Source organism: Rattus norvegicus, chromosome 4 (genome assembly GCF_036323735.1).
Source record: "Rattus norvegicus strain BN/NHsdMcwi chromosome 4, GRCr8, whole genome shotgun sequence".
NCBI lineage: Eukaryota > Metazoa > Chordata > Mammalia > Rodentia > Muridae > Rattus > Rattus norvegicus.
In genome coordinates, this window is record NC_086022.1 from 85,921,091 (window position 1) to 85,946,458 (window position 25,368).

The 25,368-nt window shown below is 51.0% G+C and overlaps 1 protein-coding gene across 16 annotated transcripts in view; it reads left to right on the forward strand.

Annotated features, from left to right (window-relative positions):
• Window positions 1-3,080: 3,080 nt before the first annotated feature.
• The window catches only part of Adcyap1r1 (ADCYAP receptor type I), a 48,803-nt gene continuing 26,515 nt past the window's right edge, over window positions 3,081-25,368 (forward strand). For 5 of the 16 annotated variants that reach the window (NM_001270579.1, NM_001270580.1, NM_133511.2 and 2 more), the window contains exons 1-5: window positions 3,081-3,341; window positions 11,112-11,235; window positions 12,529-12,634; window positions 22,503-22,610; window positions 24,565-24,585. In NM_001270579.1, the coding sequence (NP_001257508.1) occupies window positions 11,188-11,235; window positions 12,529-12,634; window positions 22,503-22,610; window positions 24,565-24,585 (283 nt within the window). In that variant the 5' untranslated portion in view covers window positions 3,081-3,341; window positions 11,112-11,187. Of the gene's footprint in view, window positions 3,342-6,458; window positions 6,575-7,636; window positions 7,731-11,111; window positions 11,236-12,528; window positions 12,635-22,502; window positions 22,611-22,768; window positions 22,841-24,564; window positions 24,586-25,368 lie in introns of all 16 variants that reach the window. The other 11 variants (XM_063285463.1, XM_039106996.2, XM_039106999.2 and 8 more) reach the window with 7 other exon arrangements.

The window sequence follows — 25,368 nt, forward strand, 5'->3', positions numbered from 1 at the left end:
CCAGAGCACTCCAGCTGTACGTTAAAACACCCCAGGGAGCTTTCAAAAAACACTCCTACCCAAGCCTCTCCACAGACCAATTATCTAATTATCTGCGGTGGTGAGGCCTGGGCAGGGGTGTTTTTTCAAAGCTTGTGAAGAGATTCTGTGGAGAATAGTTAAGAAGGGTCCTTTCTCCAGCAGAGAGTGCCAGGAATCCAGAGCAGCCTTGATTCTACAGAGTGGGAGAACGTCAGAGATGCCAGCTCTCCACCATGAGACACCTGTGCTCTGGAAGATACTGCTTATGTCTGAGTGGCGCCAGGGCTGGGCTTGTGTCACGGAAGGAACTGCTGTGCAGGAGAGATGAATGCTGGGTAGGGTGGCCTGGCATCCATCTCCCTCAATCCCTCGTCTCAGGAAATTGAATTAAAACCCATATTTTTCAGCTGCTGCCTGCCCAGCCGGCTGGATTGTGGAGAGGGATGAGGTAGTGATCACCTCAGGGTAGGAACAGTGGCTAAGGAGGACCCTTATTCTCCTGTTCTGGGAGGCAAGGCACCTCAAGAGGGCTCTGGGACACTATTTCCAGGAGTGGTCCTTTAGTTCCCACCCCAATACTTTTCAGAGCCTGGCATCGAGGATGGGGATGGTGAGTTTGGAGTTAAGGTTAGAATTTGACCTAAAGTTGGCTTTTTGGATGAGTGACATAGAGATAATGGGAAATCTTGGCTCTGTTCTTGGAGGTGTCTGGTTTTGGGTACCAGAATTCATGCAGTTCTTATTCACGGCACCATATTTGTTAATAGGGCCAGAGACAAATGTCAGCATCAGGCACAGACACAGAAGCCCATGTTGGGAGTACAGAATGATAGCTCACAACCCATTCATCTACTGGGCTCTGGTAAGTTGTCTTTGTGCCCCCGAGAGGTGAATTAACTAGGAAAAAGCATCACTCTTGGATGACATCAGACATACCTAGCTCTGTGCGTCATACTTTCCCATTCTCACTTTGCCCTTAGAGCTCCTTTTAGGTTGGGTACAAGTAGGACCATAAGTCTGTCTGCCCTCTATCTGGGGTCTGCCAGGGACTCACCTTCAGCCATAGGCTGTGAGGCAATCGGAAGACAGGTGGACTTACATGAGCTTCTCGCTTCTTTCTGCGTAGCTGACAGCCTGGATAGAGTACACACTGTGACTACCTTTCTCACACAGCATGATGTGCACTCACTAATAAAGAACAGAGAGCAGGGTTCTGGTTCCCAGACACAGACATGAAGAACCAGAATATGCGATAAACCAGGAACTGGATGCACAATCTCAAAGAGTCAAGATTCCAGAAATGGAGTCTGACTATGAACATTTCTGGAGTGATCTGGCCTACTGTGGGTAAGTGATTCTACACCCCCCCCCCCACCAATGCATCCCCTAGTGCCAATGTCCCATGTTTCATGCTCCACTTCCTGTGTGGAAGCTCTCAACGGACCTGCCTCCCGTTGCATGTCTCACAGTTTACAGAGTACTTTCACAGGTGACATCTCATTTAATCTGTCCTACATCAGGGATGGAGATCAAGTAGAGAAACTGACCTCCAGCTTGGGAAAACAGACTGGAAAGAGATACAGCACATTCCAGAGCTGGTCTTGATTGAGTGCTGATTTCTGCCCGGCATCTGGCTGTGCTCTCTCTACAGTGGCCCTGACCAATCTTAAGAGAGAAGACATGTTCTCCACTGCTTTTGCTTTGGAACATGGCCTGAAAGAACGCAAGAGAGTGCCAGCTATTGGTGAGGTGGGACCAGTGCTCCCTGGACTGAGGGGGGAATCGTGGACTTGCTGTCTGTATATAGGGCACTCCAAACATTTCTGGAGCACAGGTTGCTTCCCACTCTTAGCCTTACTGTTTTCATTGTGAAATGGGATGTAAAATAGTCAGATCTTACCAGTTAGGGTTCTGTATGGTTCCCATTTGCAATTCTTCTCCATCTCCTGGTCCTTTCGTCTTCAGCTAGACTGACCTTGCTAACAAAAGGCTTAAGTCCTTTCTCCTTCCCTCTTCTTTCTTGAGGATTCCTCAGAAGGACACATAGGGAGGGAAGCCCAGAACTTACCTGAATGGACAATGACAGAAGCCAGTTGAGAGCTGACTGATGGGGATACAGAGAACTCAAGATGTTGTGACTGGGGACAGTTATGACAAGCTGGAGGTGGCAGGATGTTGGCTATGTAACCTTAACCTGCTGAGTTCTGCTCATTAAGCCCCCACTTATCAAATTGTACCAGGAGAAGGGTGACCAGACCACATCACCAACAACAATAGTGATTTGTTTAGCCTCAGTGAATTTGCGAACCTAGTACAACCTCACTACTGGCACACAAACTGTTCCTATTCAACGTTGTTCTCATGACCCCAGAAATAGGAACGATGACGATAGTGCAGGTGAAGAAGTGTAGGCTCAGAAACATTAGGCCACACACCCAAACTCACAGAGCTGGCAGGACAGTTTCATTTATTTTTAACACACTTCCCATAAGCACCACCACTCCTTTTCTGGCTATAGAGGTGTTCTCGGGGGTGTCTCATTTGAGGACATCTAGATAGGCACCTGCAATCCAACCCTTGCAGACCCCAGACTGTGAGCAAAGAAGCGCCCAAAAAGGGCCTGGGACTTGCTCAGGTGGCAGGTTGCCAAAGGAGGCTTGGACACAGAGAGTAGAGTGAGAGGGCTTTCCCTCCTGGATGTTTTGCGGTAGGACAGAAAGGTGGTGAGCCCCGAGGAAGGCACAACTCAGCCCGGAAGCTCTGCGACAGAACTGGCAAAGGGGGGCTGTTACCTCCGCCTCCGCGCCCTGGGTCTCTGCCGCAGCTCTGGCTTGTGTCAGTGCGGTGGTCCTCATCCAGCTCCCCATCTCTGTCCCGGGCCTAACCCCGCCCCCGGGCGCTCATTGGTCTGCACCCCACCCCCCGCCTGCGAGGTCCGCCGGGGAGGCGGTGGTCTGTCGCCTCCCTCGGCCCCGGGCCTGGCTGCGCAGCAGAGGCGGCGCCTCTCCCGCAGGACATAGCGGGCCAAGCAGCACGGGGTGGGCGACAGCAGACGAGGGGCGCCTCGCTCCGATTCCCGGCTGCGACTGGCGGAGGCTCTGGAGCAACGCGGTCCCGGTGTGCAATACGCACACGCCGCGGCGCAGGGACACAGACCCGACTGCCCGCGGCCACACGCACCGAGAGACCAGGCTCGGCGCGCGCTCCGCGGCGCACACGCTCCAGCCGGTGCGGCTCTGGGCGCGGATTCGCGGGTTGCGCGCCCTCCTGCACATTCAGTCCCGGCGCCCAGCAGTCTGGACCGGCCCGGAGACCAGCAGGTAAGGACCACCCCTGGCCTGTCCCTCCGCCCCGCACTCGCCCAGCGCCAGACTCTTCTCCAGCGGGGCCCTGGGACCCCTCCTTCAGCCTAGAGGTCTCCAGGAGCCGCGTGCTTCGCCGACCCAGAACGGGCGAGGGCCAGCGCCCCGCAGAGTCAGAACCCATCCTCTCCCGCCGCCGCAGGCTGTCTACGCTTCTCTCTGCCCCATCCAAGTGTCGGACTGTGGCTTGGGGCGCATCACTCTAGACCACTCAGGGAATATCGGCCTAGCTGCTCCAGCCTTTTCTGGTGCTAGAAAGGGGCACAGATGACACTGAGGCCAGGGAGACCCCAAGAGATCTATCTCTCTGTCTCCAGGGCAGATCAAAGCGCCTACGTGGATTTGGAAGGAAACGCTGGAGGGTCTCTTGGGGACTCGATTCTACAGTCTGCGGGGAGTTTGTGGGGTGGACAAGCTATGTGCTGCGGAGGTAGGATAGGGATCAGTTTAGTTTGTCCCCCAATGGAGATAACCTTTGGCATTGTTTTAAAAAGCAGAGTCCTACGTTTCCTTCCCCCGCAGCCCAGAGAGGTTGAGTAAGAGATGCTTGGGGTTTGGTGGTCTAACAAGGAAACGCCCTGCAGGGCCTGTGGGGAAAAAATCGCTGTGGTAGTGGGGTTGCTGAAGTGGGCCCACCGGAGACCCCAGATGATTGGTTTAAAGGCCTCGGCTCTGCAGTAGCTAGCTGGCTGCTGGGAGCAGGGCCATATCATCAGCAAGAGCATGGCAGGTTTGGGGGTCGGAGGAACCAGGCATCAGTGCATGGAACTAGATCTCTAGGAGCAAGCACACAGGAAGGGATGGTGATGGCATCTCACTCGCTGCTAAGGAGTGGAGCTTCAGTTCTAGGAGCTCAGAGCCTTCTGAACCATCTTGGCATGAGAATGGGTCTTGCTAATTCCCCAGTCCATTTCAGCGGTGGTGTGGCTACTTTTCTTTACTTCAGGCTACGTGTCCCATGATTCCCTCATGCCCCAAAGAAAGAGAAACAGGCATCTGTTTGGATTTTTTTCCCTGTGGCAGCACAGGTGCATTCCTGTGAGGGTGTGTAAGAATTTAGAGCCCAGAGAGAGGATGTGGAAGGCAGCCTGCCTTGAGACTGCAGTTGGACTGAGGCAGAGCATTCTGAAGGTCAAGGTGGAGGCTGGATGGTGGCTGTGGGTTTGAGAAAAGGGTTAGGTACTGTGAATGAGCCGTTGGGAGCCCAGGGATAGCAGGTAGCTCTAGGTTTGTTCAGAAGGCCTTGAGATGCATCTGCTGTGGTGGGCAGGTAAGTCTGGAGGAGCCTCCATTCCCAAGTGCAGGCCTAGGACTCCTGCTCCTCACTGACCTTGGAAAGAACAGGCAAAGGTCCCAGTCTGGACACAAGCCAAAATCTGAACACACAAATTAAAGACAGGACATGCTGGAGCCAGCCTTGAGCCAGGTCTTCTGACCAATCCATCAACAAGTGTGTGTGGTGTGACTGGGAGTCAGATGTGGTCCCTCCTACTTTCTGCCGTCGGTAGTGGTTCATGGGTGGTGGGGCATCTGTGCTGAGATCCCTAAGGATCTGTCTGTTTCTGTGTAGTGAGGGACATGTCTGTGGTGAGCTTGGAGGAGGACCTTTTCCTGCACTCCCAAGACTGAGTCAGGCTAAAGCTGGTTTTCACATCCTGTTTTGTTCGTGTTTCGGGCTTGAGAGGGGCTGACTGGGGAGGCACTTTGGACCTCTTGTTTTCTCACGTGGTTACCTCTCTGTCATGCTCTTACTTTTGGACACTCCTTCTTTCCATTTGTTTTCAATGGTGACATGTACTCAGTGGATGTTTACCGAGCAGTATACAGGTGAGAGTCTAGAAAGGACAGTAGCTAAGGCCATGTGGTTTTCTCACCAAGAGCTGGTCTAGCAGGGATGCCTTTCATTCATTACTCAGGATGCATTGACTAAACGGCAGGACCCAGGGTGCCCAATGCAGTGCCAGAGAGGTTTGTTTAGGATCAGGAGCACCATGCTCACCTGAGAGCCATTCACCTTGGAGCTGACCCTGGTGACTGAAGGTCCTGAGGATATGTGTGAGCAGAGCTGTGATGCCCCATGTAGAAGAGGTGGATGCATTTTACCCCCAGAAGGCTTAGGGGCCTCAGAAGCTTCCGGCCACTTCTGAATAGAAGGAACTGGGCTTCTACGCCTGAACGGATTGGACCTCATGGTCCGGCTGCCTGGCAACATGGAGGCAGGAAAACCCTTAGCTGTGATGTGTTTGTACTGAGCTCTGGATGCCGTCAGAAGCACACAATGATAACCACCCCCACGCTGACACACAGAGGAGTGACACACAGCTGGGGAGGCATGTAAGCTTCCCATGACACCTGCCTTGGCTCTGGGATGAAAGAGAGGAAGGCAGCCACAGAAAGACATTCTCACGAAAGATCTGGGAACACTTGGTCACAAAGCTAACCTTAATGAATGTCCAGGTGGTGTGTGTGTGTGTGTGTGTGTGTGTGTGTGTGTGTGTGTGTGTGTGTGTGTGTGTACACTGTTTTGTAACCCCCTCCCCACTGTGAGTTTAGCTAATATGTTAGACTCGGTAGGCATTGCACTTGACTGGAACGTCTTTGTCCTGCACAGAGGACATATGAACAGAAACTACACCTGACTATGTTTTAGCAAACATTGCAGACACCCAATATTTTAACTTCATGCAATCTGTTTTTCAGGCAACTCAATTCTTTCAATTCACTCTTCATTTAAAAATCTACTCTTTAGAAACTGTACTGGTTTTTCAAAAATTAGGAACAAAGTGAGTCTGTCCAGCCAGAAGGATTGGCTACCTCCTGAAATGGAAAGTTAGAAGTGGGAGGGTCCAAAAGGTTAAAGAAAGGATTTCTGGCCTGGGAGCTCAAGATTCCTCAGTATTAGTTGTTCTCCTTGGTCTTCCAGAGGTGTCTGTTTGTCAGTCCTGGGGGAAGTCTCCACTGTGCTCTGGGCCCCATCCCTGCAGTATAACCAGAGACAGCACACACCAAATACTTGTGATGTTGTCTTAGTACGCTAATTAGTTCTTGAGCCCCCTCTCCTGTTCTTCTTATGAGGGAGAAGATAACCCAGAATCTCACCTTGGATCTCACAGTAAACTTGGCAGGACCTCAACAGCCTAGGCAGGAGAGAGGAGCTCCTTGTTCAGAGCTGGAGCCAGAGGGTAGAATAAGTAAGTATACTGGTGGGCTTCCCGGAGGTGGTGTTCCAAGGCTGGAGTGGCCTCTCTCCTCCCAGCTTTCCTTGGATTCTGAGTTAGTACCTGGCTTTCTCCACCTTCTCCCTGGCAGATGGGCATGTGGTGTACTGGCTGAGAGTACTGGCAGCCACCACACAGCTTGGAATCTCCTCACTGGGAACCTATGGCTCTGGTAGCAAGCTCACCCTCACCCCCTCTGCTTCTCTCTTGCCCTGCTGTCCTCTTGAGACCTTTCTTTCCTGCCACATCTTCCAGGGATACTTTGCTGTCATATTGCCCCAGAACCTCAGAATTCTGCCCACTTTCCATCATCCTTGTCTTTATCCCAAATGGCTCTGCTCACCGGCCATGAAAATCTCTTCCCTTGGTGGGGGTGTAGCAATATTTTTTCACTCAGTGCTACCCCTTTTCCTGGCACAGTCCTTTAGTGTCCCTAGCTGTTAGACTGGCTCCAACTTCCCCTCCTCACCTCCCGAGTTTTGCTCTAAAGGTGGCTCTGGTGCAGGGCATGTCTGGAACCCAGGGCTGTGTGGAGAGAGGAGGGATAGAATTATGCTGTGCTCAGTCCTCTATAGGTGCTCCACAGGGCAAAGGAATTCAGGGTAAGGAAGGATGCAGAGAGATACCAGACTTCAACTGAGGGTCTGGAGCAGCTGAGGGAGGAGTTGTAAGCAGCCTGCAGTAGAAACCACGTCCCCGCTGAGAGTGTCAGATGGCCTCTGCTGGGTTTGGTGTAGTAAGGGTGCCGAAGGGTCTGCAGATCCCACCTTCTTCTGACGAGGAAAGTCTCGAGGCCTGTGAGTCACCAGTTCTTCAGTGCTGACTGGTGATGCAGCCCTGGCTGTCAGTTCCTGCTCAGCTTGGCCTTAGGACTGTGAGGTCCAGGGAGGGCAGACTTTCTCTAGGTGGAGAAGTGGGCATGTTTTGGGGTCTCCTACACTTCCTGCAGCCCAGTCCACATCCCATCCCTGCTAGGCCCATCTCTAGGCTCTATTCCACGTAACCTTGGGAAACACCTTCCTACTCTGGTCATAGGTTTACCATGATGAGGTGGCTTTTCCAGTTGATCTGAGGCGGGACTGAAATATTCTGTTCACAGCTGCTCTTCCTGACGACCAGGCAGGTTCAGGTAAGCCTGCATCTGCACAGGCCTATGGCAGCCAGTAGCAGAGGATCTACACACCTTGATGGTGTGAGAAGTCACATGGGGGCTCAACAGGCTCCCTTATGAGTGACAGGGCAGCAGAAATCAAGGGGGCATATATGGTTTGGAGTCACTTTTTTCTTCTCTGGGATGCTTTCTGTGTGACCTTGGAGAAGTTGCATAGACTTTCTGTGCCTCTGTCGCCTCTCCTATAGAATGAGGAGACTTCCAGGAGCTCCTTCATAAGTGTCAGTCAAGTTACAGGACTTGATGGGTATTCAACTTGGAGGAGTGTCCAGCACATTCTGAGTACTTAGTAAGTATTGGCCATTAGGAGATAAAGTGTAGCTGGCTGGCTGTTCCCAGTGAATGTGATACAGGGTGGAGGTGACAAGCACAGTGGCAGAAGAATCATGAATGCAGAGAGGGAGACACCTCACAGATTCTGGGCTGTGGCACATCCTCGAAGCGCTGCCCGTGGATCAGGCCTGGCTGTCATTCCCACTTTGGAGACAAGTAGAGGCTGAGCAGGAAGCTTAAGTATCTCGCCTGGGGTCAAGACTAAAACCTCCAGGGGAAACTTCCCACTTCAGTTCCACCAAGAGCTTGGAGGCAGAGCTTCCTTGTCCACTCAGCCACCTGCCTGGCTCAGTTTGAACCCCAGGGAGAGAGTGGAAACATGCAGTGTAGTCAAGTGAAAGGGCCTAATGCCCCTCATTAGGGTGGGGCGCTTGACAGATTTGTGGTGGCCAGACATTCCTTGACAGGAACACCTGCATCTCTGAGGAGTTTTGAGGCAGATGTAGCCTGGGTAGAGAGGAGCATCAGGTTGGTGTGTCACATCTTGGAAGGCCACCCACAGAACATCGTGCCTGTGCCCCACAGAACACTGTGGAAAACAAGCACCAGATGCTACTGGGAAAGAGCGGGGACAGGAGAGAAGCACCCAGAAGAGCAGAGAGTAGTGTTCTGTGACATCTCCAGGGACAGGACGAGAAGCCTGATACCGCTGTGGTAGAGACCAGGTGGGGCAGCAATGGTATCCAGGACTCTGGCTCTTGCTCAGTGCTTGCCCCACCTGAGATACTCATTTGCTTGTATTCATGGCTCCTGTGTCAGCGCCATGTCTACCTCCCTGGGTTATGATCTGTCTAGGAGAGTGCACACAGAACTGAGGGTCCCTGTACATATCTGGGGAGGCAGGGGTGATGTGTCTGAGCTGGTATCCTCACAGGAACATTTACGGTATGTGGTTCTGGGTCTCCATGAAGGGACATATGAGAAGAAGGGAGGGAAGTTGGCATCACAGATGATCATATTGGAGCTTTCAACTGGAAGCCCTGGGGATAAAAGTGCTTTAGTGTTTGTGCACATGACATGTTTTTGATGCTCCTTTGTTTTGGGGAGAGAAGAGGGTGTCTCCCCCATTCTAGCCATGTTCCCTCCACCAGAGGGAGCCTTAAAGCTGCAGCTCTTTGTCCCTGTGTACATCCCAAGGTTCTCACAAAGGTTTGTAGACCCACTATAATCTACTTGGTGTCAGCTGGAGGGCCAGCCTGGCCCCAGGCTGCACTAGGCTGAGGGGGTCTGAGATACAGAGGAAGAAGGCGTGTTTGGGGACAGCCTGGTTCTGAAGGGCTTCCCTGGGGGGCCACAGCTCTGTTTTGGAGTCTTCTGCTTGAGATTACTCAAGAGTAACCCCTGAGCTCTCAGGATATCCCATTCTTACTGGTTTTTCTGTCCTGATTAGCTGGGGAAGATGGCCTTTCTCACTGAGGCCTGCTGAGGTCACCAAAACTAGATATTCTCCCATCCTAACCAAGCCTGAGGTGATTTCTGCAGACAGGGCCTGGGATCTCAGACTGGTATAGGAGATGGTATACGTTCGAGGAACCACCAGTGTTGCAAAGTGCTTGCAACTACCAGGAGTGTATGGGGTCTCGGGGGAGATGTAGGCACTCGAGCCTGTGTGCCTGACCCCTTTTCATTCCCAGGCTTCTCCCAGTCCACCCAGCTGTACCTGCCCCCCTTTCCCGGTACTTATCAGCGAGCCAATATCTCCTTACCATCTCTGAGTGAGTGAGATGGACACTGGAGAGAAGCAGTCTTCTCTCTTCTCTTCCTGCCACTGGTTTTCTTCCTTATTTTGGATATCTGTTCCCGATTGAGCCCAAAAAGGTTGAAAGTGGTGTTAAGACCAAGCACTTAAGGCACAGAGGCATGGGTGACAAAAGCTGGACCCACACGGTACATGGGGTACAGGCGACAAGCTTGTTTCAACTCCTCGTGGCCTCTATAGTGAAGCGTGTGTGTGTGTGTGTGTGTGTGTGTGTGTGTGTGTGTGTGTGTGTGTTAGCTGTGCTCTGATAGGGCTACTTAACAATCCTTCCTACAGCAATGGAGTAATAACCACCATCGCTCTGAAGGGACGACAGCGATCTGCTTAGCAGGGGCAGCATGTGGCTGCTGCAGTGAGTGGCCTCATATATGTTGCTCTCATCCAAGGGCAAACCTTTCCCAGTGCAGAGCTCCTGAGTGGCCAGGCATTTGTGTCAATAGTCAATTCTAGAAACAGAGCAGGCTCAGGCTGAGTGTGAGTTTGGCTTCCCCAGTTTCCAATTATTTGTAGCTTCTCTGGTCCCTTCTAGGGCCCTGGTCCTCACTCAACTGTCCTTGAGGTCCAGCGGCACTGTGATATGACCATGCCCTTCAGAAGCCAAAGTGAAGTGAGACAGGGCGGACCAGAATGTACTTGTCCTAACTATGCACTGAGAGCAAAGAGGCCCTTTCAGAGTGAACAGATGGCAGAGGAGCTTGCTTCTCCATACTAGAGCTGCGTGGAGTTAGCTAGGTCACACAGGCTAGAGAGGTGTCTTGCTGTCACGGTCTGCTCAGGGATGCTGGCTTCTATCCCATTGTCATTCTCCACCCCCCGGAACATTATTCAGTCTGCCATGGAAGATGTGGGCCCTGTATTTAGAAGGAGCCGAGAACATGTGTGCCCTGCACAAGAGGCTCACGCTTATGCCTGGGAACCAGGGAGCCTGGTAAATGTCACTGTTAGGTGGGCATGCATATGCCAGCCAAAACGCTGTTTCTGTGTGGAAGCAGAGAATGTGGAGACGTGGAGACAGCTGGTCTCTGCAGAGGAAGAAGCTGTTCTGGAGTGCTCCAGTAGCCTGGTGTCTGAGATGGCGTGAACCCACATTCGGTGCCCCACCGTGGGCGCAGTGCAGATGGTGCTCAACTCGTGTGAGTGGAATGGAAGTGTGAGGGAGTTAAGGCCCCGAGGGTTACCCGGGGCTGGAAGCCTGGACTGGGGACCTGCCGCAGGTGACATGGTGTGCTGTCTTTCCTTCCCACCAGCAAGTGGACAGTGGCAGGCGGTGACTGAATCTCCAAGTCTGGAAACAATAGCCAGAGATAGTGGCTGGGAAGCACCATGGCCAGAGTCCTGCAGCTCTCCCTGACTGCTCTCCTGCTGCCTGTGGTAAGGGCCCAGAATCTTCCTCTGCAACTGTATTGAGCCTCCACCTGGAGACCCAGTGACTTCTGTGTACTCTCAGCCAAGCTGTCCCAAGGCTGGCATTTCTGCCAACAGCCCTCCCCTGTCCCTGGAAACTCTCCACACACACCCCACCCCACCCCATGCTTCTGTGGTGTGAATTAGATAAACGACTTTGCTCCAGACTGGTGCTGATTGGGCTGAGACTTGTTACAGAATTTTCAAGTCTATTAAGATGGTGACATGTGCTGTGACACTTAGAGTATCTGGCTACTGTGACACAGTATCCTGCTAGCTCAGGGTTCCTGGTTAGGGCCACAGAATGGTCTTCTGGTCCCCATGTTGTGAGGCCCTCTGACACCTAAACTCAGGATCCTGTCCTCTGTTCATAGCTCTTTTGAGCAAGGGTGCAGATCAGGAGAGAAAGGAAGAAGGTTCCATTTGGTTCTATTTTGGGCCAGGATGAGGCTCTCCTCAGAGCCTGAGGTATCCATCCTACTCCTGATTTGTAACTCCTTGTGTGTCCCAAGGACATGCACATCTCGCTCTCGGTGAGCAGGTGGGATTAGATCTGTCATGGAACATGGCCCGTGACAGCTCAGGTTCCTTGCCAAGAGAATCATTTTTGACCTAGGGTTTGATGGAAATGAACTTAGACATCTATCATGATAGCAGGGCGTGGCTGTGAAGTCCCTGGAGCTGCTGTGGGACCTGAGCTGAGCCTTGTGCTTCTCTTTCCTCCTGAAAAATAGAGTGGAGAGGAGACCCCTGAATCCTACCATTTCCCTTTTGTCTGCAGTGGTTGGGCATTTGCTCCCATAGTTCTCAGTTTACCAGCCCTCACCTCCCCATAAAGTGCAGCAGGAGCCAGACGTCAGATTCAAATCCTGTTACACTGCTTACCAAGTCATGTGACTTGGAGCAAGTTAAATAACATCTAGACTTGGTTACATGTTTATGAGAGTAAAGAATGTAAACAAAAATAGTTCCTCCTCCCCCATGTTTATGAGCCTCCAGCATGCACGCACACATATGCCCTGCCACTAGAGGGCAGCACATGCAACTGTTAGTCACTATAGCATGGAGACTGAGGGTTGGGGGCCTGCGGGACTCCCACATTGAGTTGGGGTCTGGGGATAGCCCTCATGGTATCTGTAACATAGCAGATGTTGGTCTGACACCCTCCTGCCACATCCGTCCCTAACACTCTTCTGAGTTAAAGCACAAGGGCTGTCAGTGGGCTCCTTACCCTCATCGTCTGTTCCCCATATCCTACAGGCTATTGCTATGCACTCTGACTGCATCTTCAAGAAGGAGCAAGCCATGTGCCTGGAGAGGATCCAGAGGGCCAACGACCTGATGGGACTAAACGAGTCTTCCCCAGGTGAGTGGGCAGCAGGCAGTCTTGGTGTCCTCAGCACACACAAGCTAGCCTTGCAAGAATGGTGGAAGGGTGTGAAAGTCTGTAGAATGCTGGCTGAGACCACAGTGCTCCATATCTGCCATTCTTGGTGACATTAGGTGGCTCTCCTTGTACCAGTCTGAGCTGGGATTTGCGGGTGGCTTAGAGTGGCCACTGTTGCTCCTGGGTCTGGTCTGGGTAGCAGCTGTCAACGAGCTTGTGCAAAGGCCACCTGGGACTAGCCACCCCAGGAATGCAGCTGTTATGGTGGCTGGGCTCTAGACTATCTGGCCAGCTGGAGGAAAGGCTGTGGGGTCACTTCCTACTTTCTGGGTCCAGCAGAAGTCAGGGTGGAAAGCCACAGTCAATCCCAGGGTCTTCCCTAATGTGGGGCTTGTATGGGGGCTGCTGTATCAGATGCTGGATGTGTGGTCAAAGATACCTTTTGTCTGTTCTAAGTGATTCCAAGGGTTTCAAAAAGTGCCTCCTAACAAGTTCACATCCTGATGGAGAGGCACAGCTCCTGGTAAGACTCAGGAGTCTTCTTCCAACTTCCCCCGAGGAGCAGGGGAGGTTAGGTGGGCATCTTGGAGATGCTATGCTTTTTCCTGCTCTGGCCTGCAGAACAGGCTGAATCTACTTAGTGGTGGGGCTCCACTACAGCCTTAACGGTACACCTTTCCCTCTGGACTCGCCTTCTGAGAACCATCTGCCTGAAGACTTTATTAATCTGTAGCCCAGTTAAACAGAATTCCTGCTGGGCCAGCTTCATCCCAGCTGCTCCTTCACAGAGATCGGCCAGGGGAAGGTGCTCCCAACATGTTTTGCTGCCAGAGTAAAAAGTGAACTTTAGCCCATATCAACCAGGGAGACTAAGGAATGCGGGCAGACGGGTACACCGTGAAGAACTGTGTGAAGAATCTACGATCGAAGTGACTTGTTTGTGTGAGTGGGAAAGGTCTGAAGGCAATAGCTATCCAGTGCCTGTCTACATGTGGGCAGACCCCACGCAGCCTGCCTCCTTACTTAGAGTCATTGGTCCCAAATGGTGTCTCTCAGAGGGGGAGGTGAGAGAGATGAGGGCTCACTGTGTGAGGCTGTGTACAGTTTAACTGCACTTCCCAGTTGAACACTGGGCCAAAGGACCTGACAAGACAGTTTTGCCCACAGAGTGTTCTCGTCTGAAGGCTAAGGCTAAAGAAGACAGGTATGAAGTATAGCCCTAATGAAAGGATAGGCGGGTGGTGGTGGGAGAGGCTCCTCTGGTAGCTTCAGAGAAGAAGAGGTGAGGACTGGGAGGAGCAGGTAGGGATTGAATAGTCTGGGACACCCAGAGGACCTTTGAGGAGAACATCCACAAACCACAGTTCAGACTAAACCAGAATCTTGACATGACATTCAACAGCTCCCAGGAGCTTTTGGTGAGAAGTAGAGCTATGAAAACCAATCCAAGGGAGGGGTGGGCGTTGGACCTCAGGTGAGCACGGAGCAGCAGGAGAACACTGAAGGCTCAGGGCCTTTGTAATCATTCCTACTTCACAGATGAAGGGACGGGGGCAAGGAGAGTCTGCACTTTGCTTAAGGCGAGTGGAGCCTGAATTGGGGGAGTTAGTCGCTGGAACGTGCCACTCCAGGACAGCACACTGTGAGCCTTGGGATGACTTCCACATCACCTTCTGAAGATATGTGATGCCTTAGTTTTCTTGGATATAATGTGGAGGAGAGTTATGCCTAGCAGCTGTAGTCTGTGGGAAGCTGCAGCGGCTTGAGGACTTCAGGGTCACTGCACTATCTCATGGTGTGGAAAGCTCCAGGCTTCTCACCCTCTGCTACATCAGAGGTAGATGCCATTTGGAACTGCCCGGAAAGGCTTTCTGAAAGAGAAGGGAGAGCTGAGAATCAGCTCTGGCTTCAGAGAGCTGAGGAGAGGAGAGAGGATGAGAGAAGAAGCCTAGGTAGGGGTGGTGTAACTAATACAGGCGTGAACTGTGGGCTAGCGCTTACAGAGCAGGCCCTAGCAGAGCAGATGTGTGTCTTCAGTGTTCATGCATCTACATGTTGCCAGCCTAAATGAGCAGTGGTGTTTCCTTCCACCTGAACATGAGGTTGCCCATGCAGAGAGCCTCTTTCTTGCTTCCTTGCCCATCAAGAAGCCTATACCAGGGTGTGATACAGCCGGTGTATACTTTGGGATAGATCCAGAGGTACCAGCTCCCCAAGTCCCCTCCAGTGCTGCAGTTGGAGAGCACAAAGTCTTTCTGCTAACAGATTTCTTTTTTGTTGGACACATAGCAGGAGGGAAGTTTGTGGAGGAGAAGGAGGACTTAACTTTGTGTTCAAGAGGGCCCTGCACTGCTCAGAGCAGAGCCTTATCAAGGCCAAAGGTGTTTGCCTAAGTGCTGCAGTCGTGGTAGGTGCTACTAAGGAAGGGCAAGGGCAGAAGAATGGAGCCCCCTGCGGAAGGCCATGCTGAGTGTAGCATTTGTCATGTCTGTGTCTGAAAGTCCTGTGATGTGATCTGCAAAAACAAGCATCTGGACAGGCAGACGCTGGGCACCTTGCCAGGGTTCAGGGTCTAGGACAGCTAAACTCTGTTGTCAGCCTCCAAGGGAGGGCCTTCATGTCTTCTGAGCCTCATATGGGCCTCATGCCTGCCTCTAGGGGTGTTTTCACCTGGATCTTCAAATTAAGCAGTCTTGTGTCCCTAAAGCAGGGATCATCTCACTGTACTGTGCTGTGCTATTGAAGTCCCTAGGAACACTTTACGGTGTCAGTGAACGGCCCTTCACCACACACAGCCGAGGTCAGCAGCATCTGGACTCAGAGCTAGTCTCTTGCTGATTGTAAAGTGTATTCAAGTTTAATCACCCTAGTGAAGCACCCCTACTCCTGGGCCAATGTGATGTCAGGTATGAGAGAAAAGGGGCATGGAGCAGGTAAACCGAGCTAAGATCTCATTGTACTTGGACGTGACACAGGATTAAGAGCTATGCTGTGTTGTTAACCTTGGTTGGTAGAGTAGGGACTCAGTCAACTGTGTTCTCCTCCTGCCACGCCACTCCAACTCTGTTGTCCCTGAAGCAGTTACCAGCACAGACACCACCAGAAAGTAGTGATAACTCTGAGACACATTTGAAAATGAAGGAGAAAGCCTGCCAGTTTGCTTCAGTGCCCGGGACTGTGAGCGCAGCACAGCTCTCATACATATGTACACACACCCACTTCTCAGTGTCAGGGCCAGCTGGGGATGCTGTGGCTGGGCAGGCTCTGAAATCACCACACAGTGCAGGGATACAGACAGACCCTGATCATCTGGTCAGCACTCTGTGCAGTCAAGAGACTGTAAACAGGAGACATGAGCCTATGTAACGTGGAGCAATGCTTTACACTGTGAAGTAATGATAAACGTACAGTCCAATAGATCTGTGGGCCAAGAGCATGGTCAGTTCTTTTGCACCATATGTAACATGTGCTTTTACACGTGACTGGCCATGAGGGGGTGTTCCCACCAGCATCCCCACAAACCCACGCGTGACTTGAACATGGTGGTGGCATGCAGGTGGCAGGGATTTCTCAGCTCCAGAATAGGTAAGGAGACAGCCATGACATATCTAGTGAGCTGGGTCTGTTGGAGCGAAAGCCTGGTTTCTTGGAAGCAGGGACCATGCATGACACTGTGTGGTGGTTTCCATACTCTCTCACCTTCCTGTCCTTCAGGGTTGGAAGTACCACCTCCTCATCTTGGGCATGCGTTGCAGGGGTTTCTTGGGAGGAGGATCAGGGATGGAGGTTTATTTCACTATTTCATTTCTCATTCCAAATCCCTGGATCCTGCATGGAACCTCAGCCAGCTCTGAGCCTGGCCCTGCCACATGACATACGAAGCGGCTAGAGCCAGAGGTGCTGTCACTGGCAAGTCACATGGAGAGTCCCAGCCAGCTCTGGGTGGGTGCCCAGAACTGACTGGGGAGTTCCCTTTCTGCCGCACTGCCAGTGCCCTTGGAGGAGGAAGAGGAGAAGGTGTTAGGGCCGGTCTATGCACAACTGGCCCCTGTAGGCCCATTCTTTGGTCCCTCCATCTGGATCAGGGCTTGTTCGTCTAGATGGTAGCCAGAAGCACCTCCTCTTTTGCAGGGCCTTGGGCTATGAGCATGGGAACCTTCCTGTGTGCAGGAAGAGCTGGTCGGGCCAGTCTTCAGTACATGCCACATGCTGCAATCGATGAGCAAGGCCTGAGGTACTGTGGCAGGTCAGGAGAGAGGTCTTCATGTTGCCTTTCTAGACTTGTCCTAGATAACATTCAGGTGCCTTGACCAGCTCCCCACCCCCATTGGGCTTGTAGCTGCTCCAACACTGACCAGGCCCAATCATAACAGACCCTTGCTCTGAGAAACTCATCCTAAGTAGGCTTCATAGGAATCTGACTGAGGGGTTTGCTCAGACTCATATTTTTAGAAGCTGGTCTTGTCAGAACTCAAGCATGTATCAGTCTCCTGATGGTTTGTTAAGCACAGACTTTTGGGTGGTCCCAGTGTATCTCATACCTAGATCTGAGCATCTGCAATCCTGGAGGCTACTAGGTGTGTGTCTGGCTTCAGGTAACACTTGGAGACCTGCTGCCTTCAGCTCTGCTTCTTCCCTCACATCATCAGAAGGAGATGGGGACGGGGAGGACTGCTCATTCGATGAAACAAGAAACCTTGACTGTCAAGTGAATTTCAGGAAATTGAATTTTTCACTTTGAAATTGTATGCTCAAATGAAGGCATTTCTTTAAGAAAGCCTGAATATCTTTGGATGGGTCCTGAAAGGAAGGGAGGATTGGTGGCTTTGTCTGTCACTCTGGTGTCTCTGGGCTCATGAGTTTTGAACTCTATGTGGAACTGGACAGAATCATCACCATGACAACCTCTGATTAGCTCTTCATTCTGTTCCCTTCAAAGACTAATGGCTCATGCATTCTCTCTCAGCTCTATGCCTGAGTAGATTCTGTCACTCCCTCAACCCCTACTGTCACAGGAGTCACTGCTGCTCAACATGAAATGTCAGAGGGACTATGGGCACAGACCACAAAGTGTACAAAGCACTCCCTGGCCCATAGTGTTCTCATTCCTCAGTGGGGTCATGTAGATTGAGCTGGGAGGGTTAAGAGTGGGGCTGGTGCAGAACTGGGGTATAGGGAAGAGGGGTTTGGGTAGGGGAGGCACCAAATAAAGCTAGCTCTAAAGAAACAAGGCCTGTGTTAGAGGAGGACAGAGAGGTGGGGGCTTGAGCATCTTCTCTCTGGAACCTGTGTTCCTGGCTGCTGTGTCACTGTCTTGTCCTGCTTTTCCTCTGCAGCCTTCTCTGCCAGCTCCACTTCTAAACCTTGGCATTCTTGTGTATTCTTCTCACTCTTTCTCACTGGATAATCATCTGCCTACCCTGGCCACCTCACCCATTCGTGTCTGGTTTAATTTTGACTCTTACTACTATCTCAAATCCAGCATGTGTGAGACCAAACATGATTTTCAACTTGTCTAAACTCTCTCACCATTTGACTGCTAACTAGTCCTTTTATTGTGATAGTCTATTCATCCATCTCCCCTTCTACTTATCATCTACCCACCCATTGCCCACATATCCATCTACCTATCTATACATTCAAACATCCATGCATCCATCCATCCATGCATCCATCCATCCATGCATCCATCCATCCATCCATCCATCCATCCATCCATCCATCCATCCATCCATCCCCCCTATCCAGCCATCTTCCCACCCATTTATATCTTCATCAGGCGCCCAAGTCAGATGCCAGGATGACGTCCATCAGTGGCGCTTTCTTACCACCTTTGTATATAAGTCAGTGGAGCACAGGATATGCTGCAATTACAACCCAACTTTCAAATCCAAAGATCAGCACAGTGGCATTCTTTTGCTTCTAACAAGTCATAGGTTGGTATGATTAGCTGTAGTGAGGAGATGGAATTTAGCTTTTCCTGGACAGTAAGAGACCAGGTTCCTTGTTGGAATACTGATACCTTTTGTATATAGTTTCAAGGGTGCTACTGAGAAGGAAGAGATAGAAAAGTAGTAGAGGCCCTGTGAGTAGCATCGGAGACTAATTCACCTCTTTGATCTCATTTCCAAGGGCTTAGCATTCTGCGTGTGGGTTAGGGACATATGTTTTTGTCCTCAGCTAGAAAACATCAAGATTCTCTTGTGAACCTGCCTCCCGTCTCTCAAGTCCAAAGGGGGTCAGTTGCTATGAGTGGGGTCTTTATAGCTTCTGGGGTCTTAGGGATCTTGTTCTGGGCTTTCTTCCTATCTTGACCTTGTGAGAAAACAAAACTGGGGATAGAGTGAAGGACTGGGAGAGTTTCCAGGCTTGTGACAGGTAGATCATTGGGAATCCCAGGCAAGGAACTTGGCAGATGTGCCAGAAAGTAGTCCCAATAGCACTTGCTATTCCTCAGGGACCAGCGAGTCCTGAGTTCCAGATTTCAGCTCTGGAAAATCCAGTTTAGGGTACTGACAGTCACTCAGTCCCTTCTCTGACACTAGCCTGTGAATCACAGCAGAGAGGACCACAACGTAAATCTGGTGTCACATAGGCAGATTCAGAAGGGAGGCCCTGCCTTTGCTCCATTTTTGTCCTCTTGTAGATTCATGTACATCTAACACAGGAGAGGCACTCAGAAAACTCTTACTAAGGACACCAATTATTTACCCCGCCTCTACCTTTGATCCAAAGCTCTGGATCCTGCCTGCTGCCACTCCCTGCACCCAGCCCTCACATTCATGCCCTCTCACCCCAGCATTGTCAGTTGGAATGGCAGCTGGCTGTGCCAGGGCCTAATGTCCTACATTACGGGAACATCTGCTGGCCTGGGCTTCTGGTTATGGGCCAGACATGGTCATACACCATGGGCATTTCACAGTCAGCACAGGGCATGGCAGCCAAAGATGCACTGTTGGGTCTCTTTCAAGGACATGATGTCACAGCCAACTGTGCTGTGCTGGCGAGGCATCCTGGGTAGACAGGAATCATTGATAGCTGCTTGTTGAGACAGGTGGCTTTCCTCATCTGGTCCTCTGAGTCCTTGTCCACTTGGACTCAGCATACAGATCTCTAGCCTGTTTCCTGACTCCTAGACGGTGTCATTGTATGAGCAGGATGCCATAGCCCAGTGTTGACAGGGTGAATTCCAGAGTGGCAAGAGCTAAATTCTGAGAGATCTAGAAGCTGGGAATGTCTTCTGCTACCACAAGTCATGACTTTGACTGAAGAACCAGGATGACATGAAACCTACCCCAGGCCACTCCTCTGCATGCTCAGCTTTCCTCTAAGTTTCTCAGAGCTGGCCATTGAGCTTCAATCTCCCCAGAGGGGTTACCCCTCTCCTAAGGAGTGATTCCCAGAAGCATCTAGTGGAAATTATGAAATTAAGGTCAGTGACAGCTCCAACATATATGGAGTGTGGTGCTGTTCATAGAACTGTCTACATAGGAACTCATTAGTCCCCCTGACAGTACTGGGAGACAGTAAGTGGGCCGTCACTCACTTCCCTATGGGACACAGGTTCTTCTGTCTGTAGACTCCCTATATATAGGTCAGGTCACTTTCCTGAGGCTCTGTGCTGCTCTCTGAACTCCCATGTTTCTGCATCCCTCTCCAACCCACCGTATCTCTGTCATACGCTCTCCACTGTATCATGGCATATGCTTCCTTTGTTAACCCCAAGTGCAGTGTCTGGGGCTCCCTCCTCCTTGCTCTTCTTCTTCACATCCTTTCCTTGGGAGACATGACTCATGGACTGGAGAGATGGCTCATCCATTAAAGGCTAGGCTCACAACCAATAGACATGTTTTGTCTCACTGCTCATGTGCTCAAGAGGAAGTAAGCCTGGGAAGGCGAGGTAAGGATAGGGACAACAGGTGTCATACTTAGGAACTGGGGTGTGAAGCACACAGATTTTCAAGGTTGATGATACGGAGTCACTAAGATAGCATATTTGGAAAGGCTTTTGCTCCTAGCTGAGGGAGATCTAGGAAGAGGCTGCAGCTATGATGCCATTGATGTCTGGAGGGAACCAAGCAAGACTTGATGCCACACATGATGTAAATGGAGTAAGTGACTCTTGGGTATCTAGTTGGTCTGAAACAGATGTGGGTTTAGTTTTGGGGGGGGGGGTCTGGGTGGACTGTAGGACTCCTGGTTTGACTTGGCTTTGGCCCCTCAGAGTGGGAACATGCAGCAAAGAACTGACTCTGGGGTCAACTTAGAGAATGGCTGGGGGCCAAAGACTAGAAATGTCTACATGTAATTCTGTTAAGTCTCTGAGTAGGATGAGCTCATCTAAGGTGAGTGGGAAGGTAGCCCAAGACAGGATGACTTCCAGAATCTGTAGCAAGTCAGTGGGCAGAGTCCAGCTTGGCTGCAGTTGAAATTGTTCTTCAGATTTGGCAGCAAAGAGGTTGTTATTGACCTTGATGAGTGTTGCTGCAGTGTAAAGGAGGGCAGAGAGATGGTGGCCAGAGGAGAGAAAATATACAGAAGACAGAGGTTCCCAGAAGCCACCAAACCTAATCAGAACTAGTCACACCTGCTACTCTCTTCTCCCTCACTGCTCAGCCCCAGGAAGACTTGGTGATTCCTGAGTACCTTACTGTGAACCTGTCTCTTTCCCTCTGCCAGCTGATCTGTACAACAAGGCTTTGACCTTGGCTTCCTCAAGGACTCTGCCTCCATCACCTCTTCCTGTCCCAAGTCTTTCCACAGTCACTTCCAAGCTTCTCTCATATGGGCAAGCTGTGACCTCACTCCACGTGCCAGCTTTGTGGGTAGCAGCTCCCTGTTGTAGGCCTGTGCTGGGAGGGAGGTGGGCTGTGGGATGCAGCCTCAGGCCACCTGGTCTGGCCTCAACTCCATCTTCATAGAGAATTGAGCCTCACGGAGGAGGTGACTGTAAGGTCAGACCCCACAATGGTATGGAGGCTGGGAGAATGTAGGTATCCGTGACAAGAAGAGGAGGCCTTCCATAGAGCTCCCTGCCCCGAAGTTCTCGCAATGGCTTTGTGGACTACACTTGGGGTGTTTTTCCAAGTATAGGAGCAAACCTTCCTCACACAAGAAGACTTACCTTCTCTCCTTGTAAACTCTTTGCTCCCTGTAGGGCTAGCATCTCAGCAGTCCATGCTAAGTGTGTGTGTGTGTGTGTGTGTGTGTGTGTGTGTGTGTGTGTGCGCGCGCGCGTGCATGTGACCTGTGTATGGTGTGTGGCTATAAGTTATTATTATTACCTGCTCTCAATACCTAATAGAAATAACTTAAGGGAAGAAAGATTTATTTTAATTCCCAGTCTCAGGGACTCTGTTTCTGGTCAGGGAAGCATAGTAGAGCAGCTTAGCTCATATTATGGTGCCTTAGAAGCACAGAAATGGTGTGTGTGTGTGTGTGTGTACACGTACATGTGTGAGTGTGTGTGTGTGTGTGTGTGTGTGTGTGTGTGCCAGTGCTCTGTTAGCTTTCTCCTTTCCTCCTGCCCACCCACAGATAGTACCGCCATGTTCACAGTGGCTCTCTCCTTAGTTAATCTTCTTTGATGATGCTCACGCTATCACCAGAGGATGGCCTCACCATTTCCTCTTAGGTGATGCTAAAGCAGGTCAAGTTGATATTTAAAATTAACCATTCCAGTGGAGCATGTGTGTCTACACATCTATAATATGTATATTTTGTGTCGTGCCTATGTGTGCCTGCATATGTGGGATGTGTATCTGTGTCTGGTCATGGCTTGTGTGCACTTGTGTGCATGTGCAGTATATATCGTCAGGCACTCTCTCACCGTGGCTCTCTCCTCCAGGTTGCCCTGGCATGTGGGACAATATCACATGTTGGAAGCCAGCTCAAGTAGGTGAGATGGTCCTTGTAAGCTGCCCTGAGGTCTTCCGGATCTTCAACCCGGACCAAGGTAGGCAGAACTCAGAATCTCTCCCAACTGTATTGGTTTAACCTGCAATCCACACAGCCATACCCCTGCCTGGAGCTAAGCTTTAAAAGCTCAGCTGCCCCCAGATGGCAGATGACAGATAGCAGGCAAGATGGATGGCGTCTTTTATGCTGTTATAGGGCATGGAAACACTTCTTCTCCAGCACTGCACCTAGTACCAGGTCTACATTGCCAAGTGACTGTCACGGCAGGTGAGAGCAATCTGGGCTTAGGTACAGAGTCCATAGCTCCTCTATTGTCTACCCTATTAGGGACCTTTGGCCTTAATTTTTGGCCTGCCAGATAGTAATGTGACACGGTGGCGGCTTCCCCGGGTGGTCTGTGAGGATACAGCGAGGTCACATATAGAGATGATCACTTATAGAGATGATGATGATGATGATGATGATGATGATGATGATGATGATGATGATGACATAGACAGAAAGGTCTCAGAGGTCCGGAGGAAGATATGGATAGATAGGACTGTAAAATGCCCTTTTTTAGTTAGGGTTTCTATTGCTGTGAAGAGGCATCATGACCACATTCTTCAACCACTTGATGTAGGCAGGTGCCCCACCTTCCAGTCTGCCAGTCTACCAGCACACACACACACACACACACACACACACACACACACACACACGCGCGCGCGCATGGGGGAGGAGGTAGGGTCCTGCTCCCCTAACCCAGGCTGTCCAGAAGGAAAGTGGCCTATGATGTGTGGACATGGGCTTCAGGGACATATGTGTGACAGGAAACCAAAGCTGGTTGCAGGCTTCTGTGGATCTCACATCCTGCCTGCTGATGGTCTCTGGTACCATTGAAATACTGTGCAGAGTTCCTGAGGCCAAAGTGGGACCCCATGAATGAGTGCAGTGACAGAGCTGTGACACTGGATACTGAAATGTGAGTTGGTTGGAGGACAGGTCCAGAAGACAGGACACCAAGGACCTGACTTCATGGAGGGGACAGATATCTGGTCCTGTCTGTGAGGCCACAGCCAGTAACTTGTCTCTACCTGGCTTGCAGGAAGAGGGAAAAAGAATAGTGTGCATTGGCGTTCTGAGCCTCCATCCCACAGAAGGTGGGATCTATCTTGATACCCCACCTCTCCTTATCTTGCCCACCTCCTGCTAGTCTGCAAGAAGCTGGTTTCTGAATGTTCCCATCTTGAGGGCTCTGTGACCGAGAGCAGGCCATGGGGTGAGTTCTGGAGGAGGCTGTAAGCAGAGAGAGTGAATAGGGGAAAGATAAAGGCTGTCAGAGACAGGGCCTGTGATTCAGCTAGCTCCCAAGATTGATTTCTCTGGAAGGCAGCTTAATCACTTCCTCCATGCACCCATTGCTTTACTTCAGTTACTTATTTGAAGCTTGTGGCACATTCTCTCTAGGCAGGATTCCAGCCACAAACCCTCTTTTTTTTCCTACAGCAGCAGTCACAAGAGGTGACAGGAAGAAGGGTAAAATGATTTCCCTCAGCTGCACCCTCAGGGAGCAGGGATGTTATTTACACCTGGCTCTAAATGGTTCATTAAAGCAGGGCCTTTAGCGCCTCTGTTCACAAGCTTGGTAGTGAGACTTACCCTCCCCACAGAAGTGACTGAACTGCTGTCTCATTTGCTTTCACATTCCCAGTAAGCTCAGTCATGGTGGTTTTGGATAGGCCTCCCTGAGGTGCTGGCTTTCTGGGAGCCCTGGTCAGTTCCTCCCCTTCCTCCTCATATGCTGACCTGGAGGTGGAGGAAGATCTGTCTCTGACCCCGTGAACATGCTAGGTTCTAGCATGGGTTCCTCAGGCCTTCCGGACCCTACCAGGGTTTTCTCAGAGTTGGGGTTGGGGAATTGGGGGGCACACATGGCCTGTAGGGACAGATCTGACTTAACCTCTGCATTTCTACTCATGTTCTCTCTCTTTCTCTCCCTCTACATACAGTCTGGATGACAGAAACCATAGGTAAGAGGCCCCCTGGGAGGACAAAGAGAGTTTCATTAGCCAAGCAGAAGCCCAGCCTGAGGAGAACAATGCCCCTGGATGCTGGAATGACGGGGTAGCAATCATGGCAGGATCATCAGGGATCAGCTTCTTCCCTCCTCCCTAGAATTTGGCCTTCCTGAAGGGGGTAAGAGGGATGGAAGATACAGTGTTTGGCTTCAAGACTCTTTCAAGCTGGGTCATGTGTTTGAATCACCAATGGAGAGATTGGAGAGAACCAGTCTGTATGTTTTGCACAATGGTGCATGCATATTCCTACATGCAGGATGGCCCTGTTCCTGAGTTCGCACAGACCCTGTCATCCCAGCAGCTATGAGGTGGGAACGTACCTAAAAAACAAAAGACCAGAAGAGAACTAAAGGCAGATTATGCAGACAGGACAGGAAGGAGATCAGGGCAGACTTCCTGAAGGAGGTGGCACTTCAGCTTTGAAATAGGATTTTGAAAAGTTGAGAGGAAATGGCGTTAAAATGTCTAGGCCATCTTTAGATGCATGTGAGAATAAAGGTTATGGTGTGGAGAGAAACCTGTCTACAGATAAAGTTTTTGGGCTCCGGGGGTCCCTTTGATGAAAAACAGACTTGGGGTAGAGGCAGGGCTTGAACTTCAAAGAAAAATCTCAAGCCCCAGGCTTATTCACTCTGCTTCCTCTCTCCATAAAGGCTCTCTGGTTGGGGGGCGGGACCATGCTACACACCACTCTGAGCATCTTAGCCCTGCAGCTGCTGCTTTGGTGAGACTGGT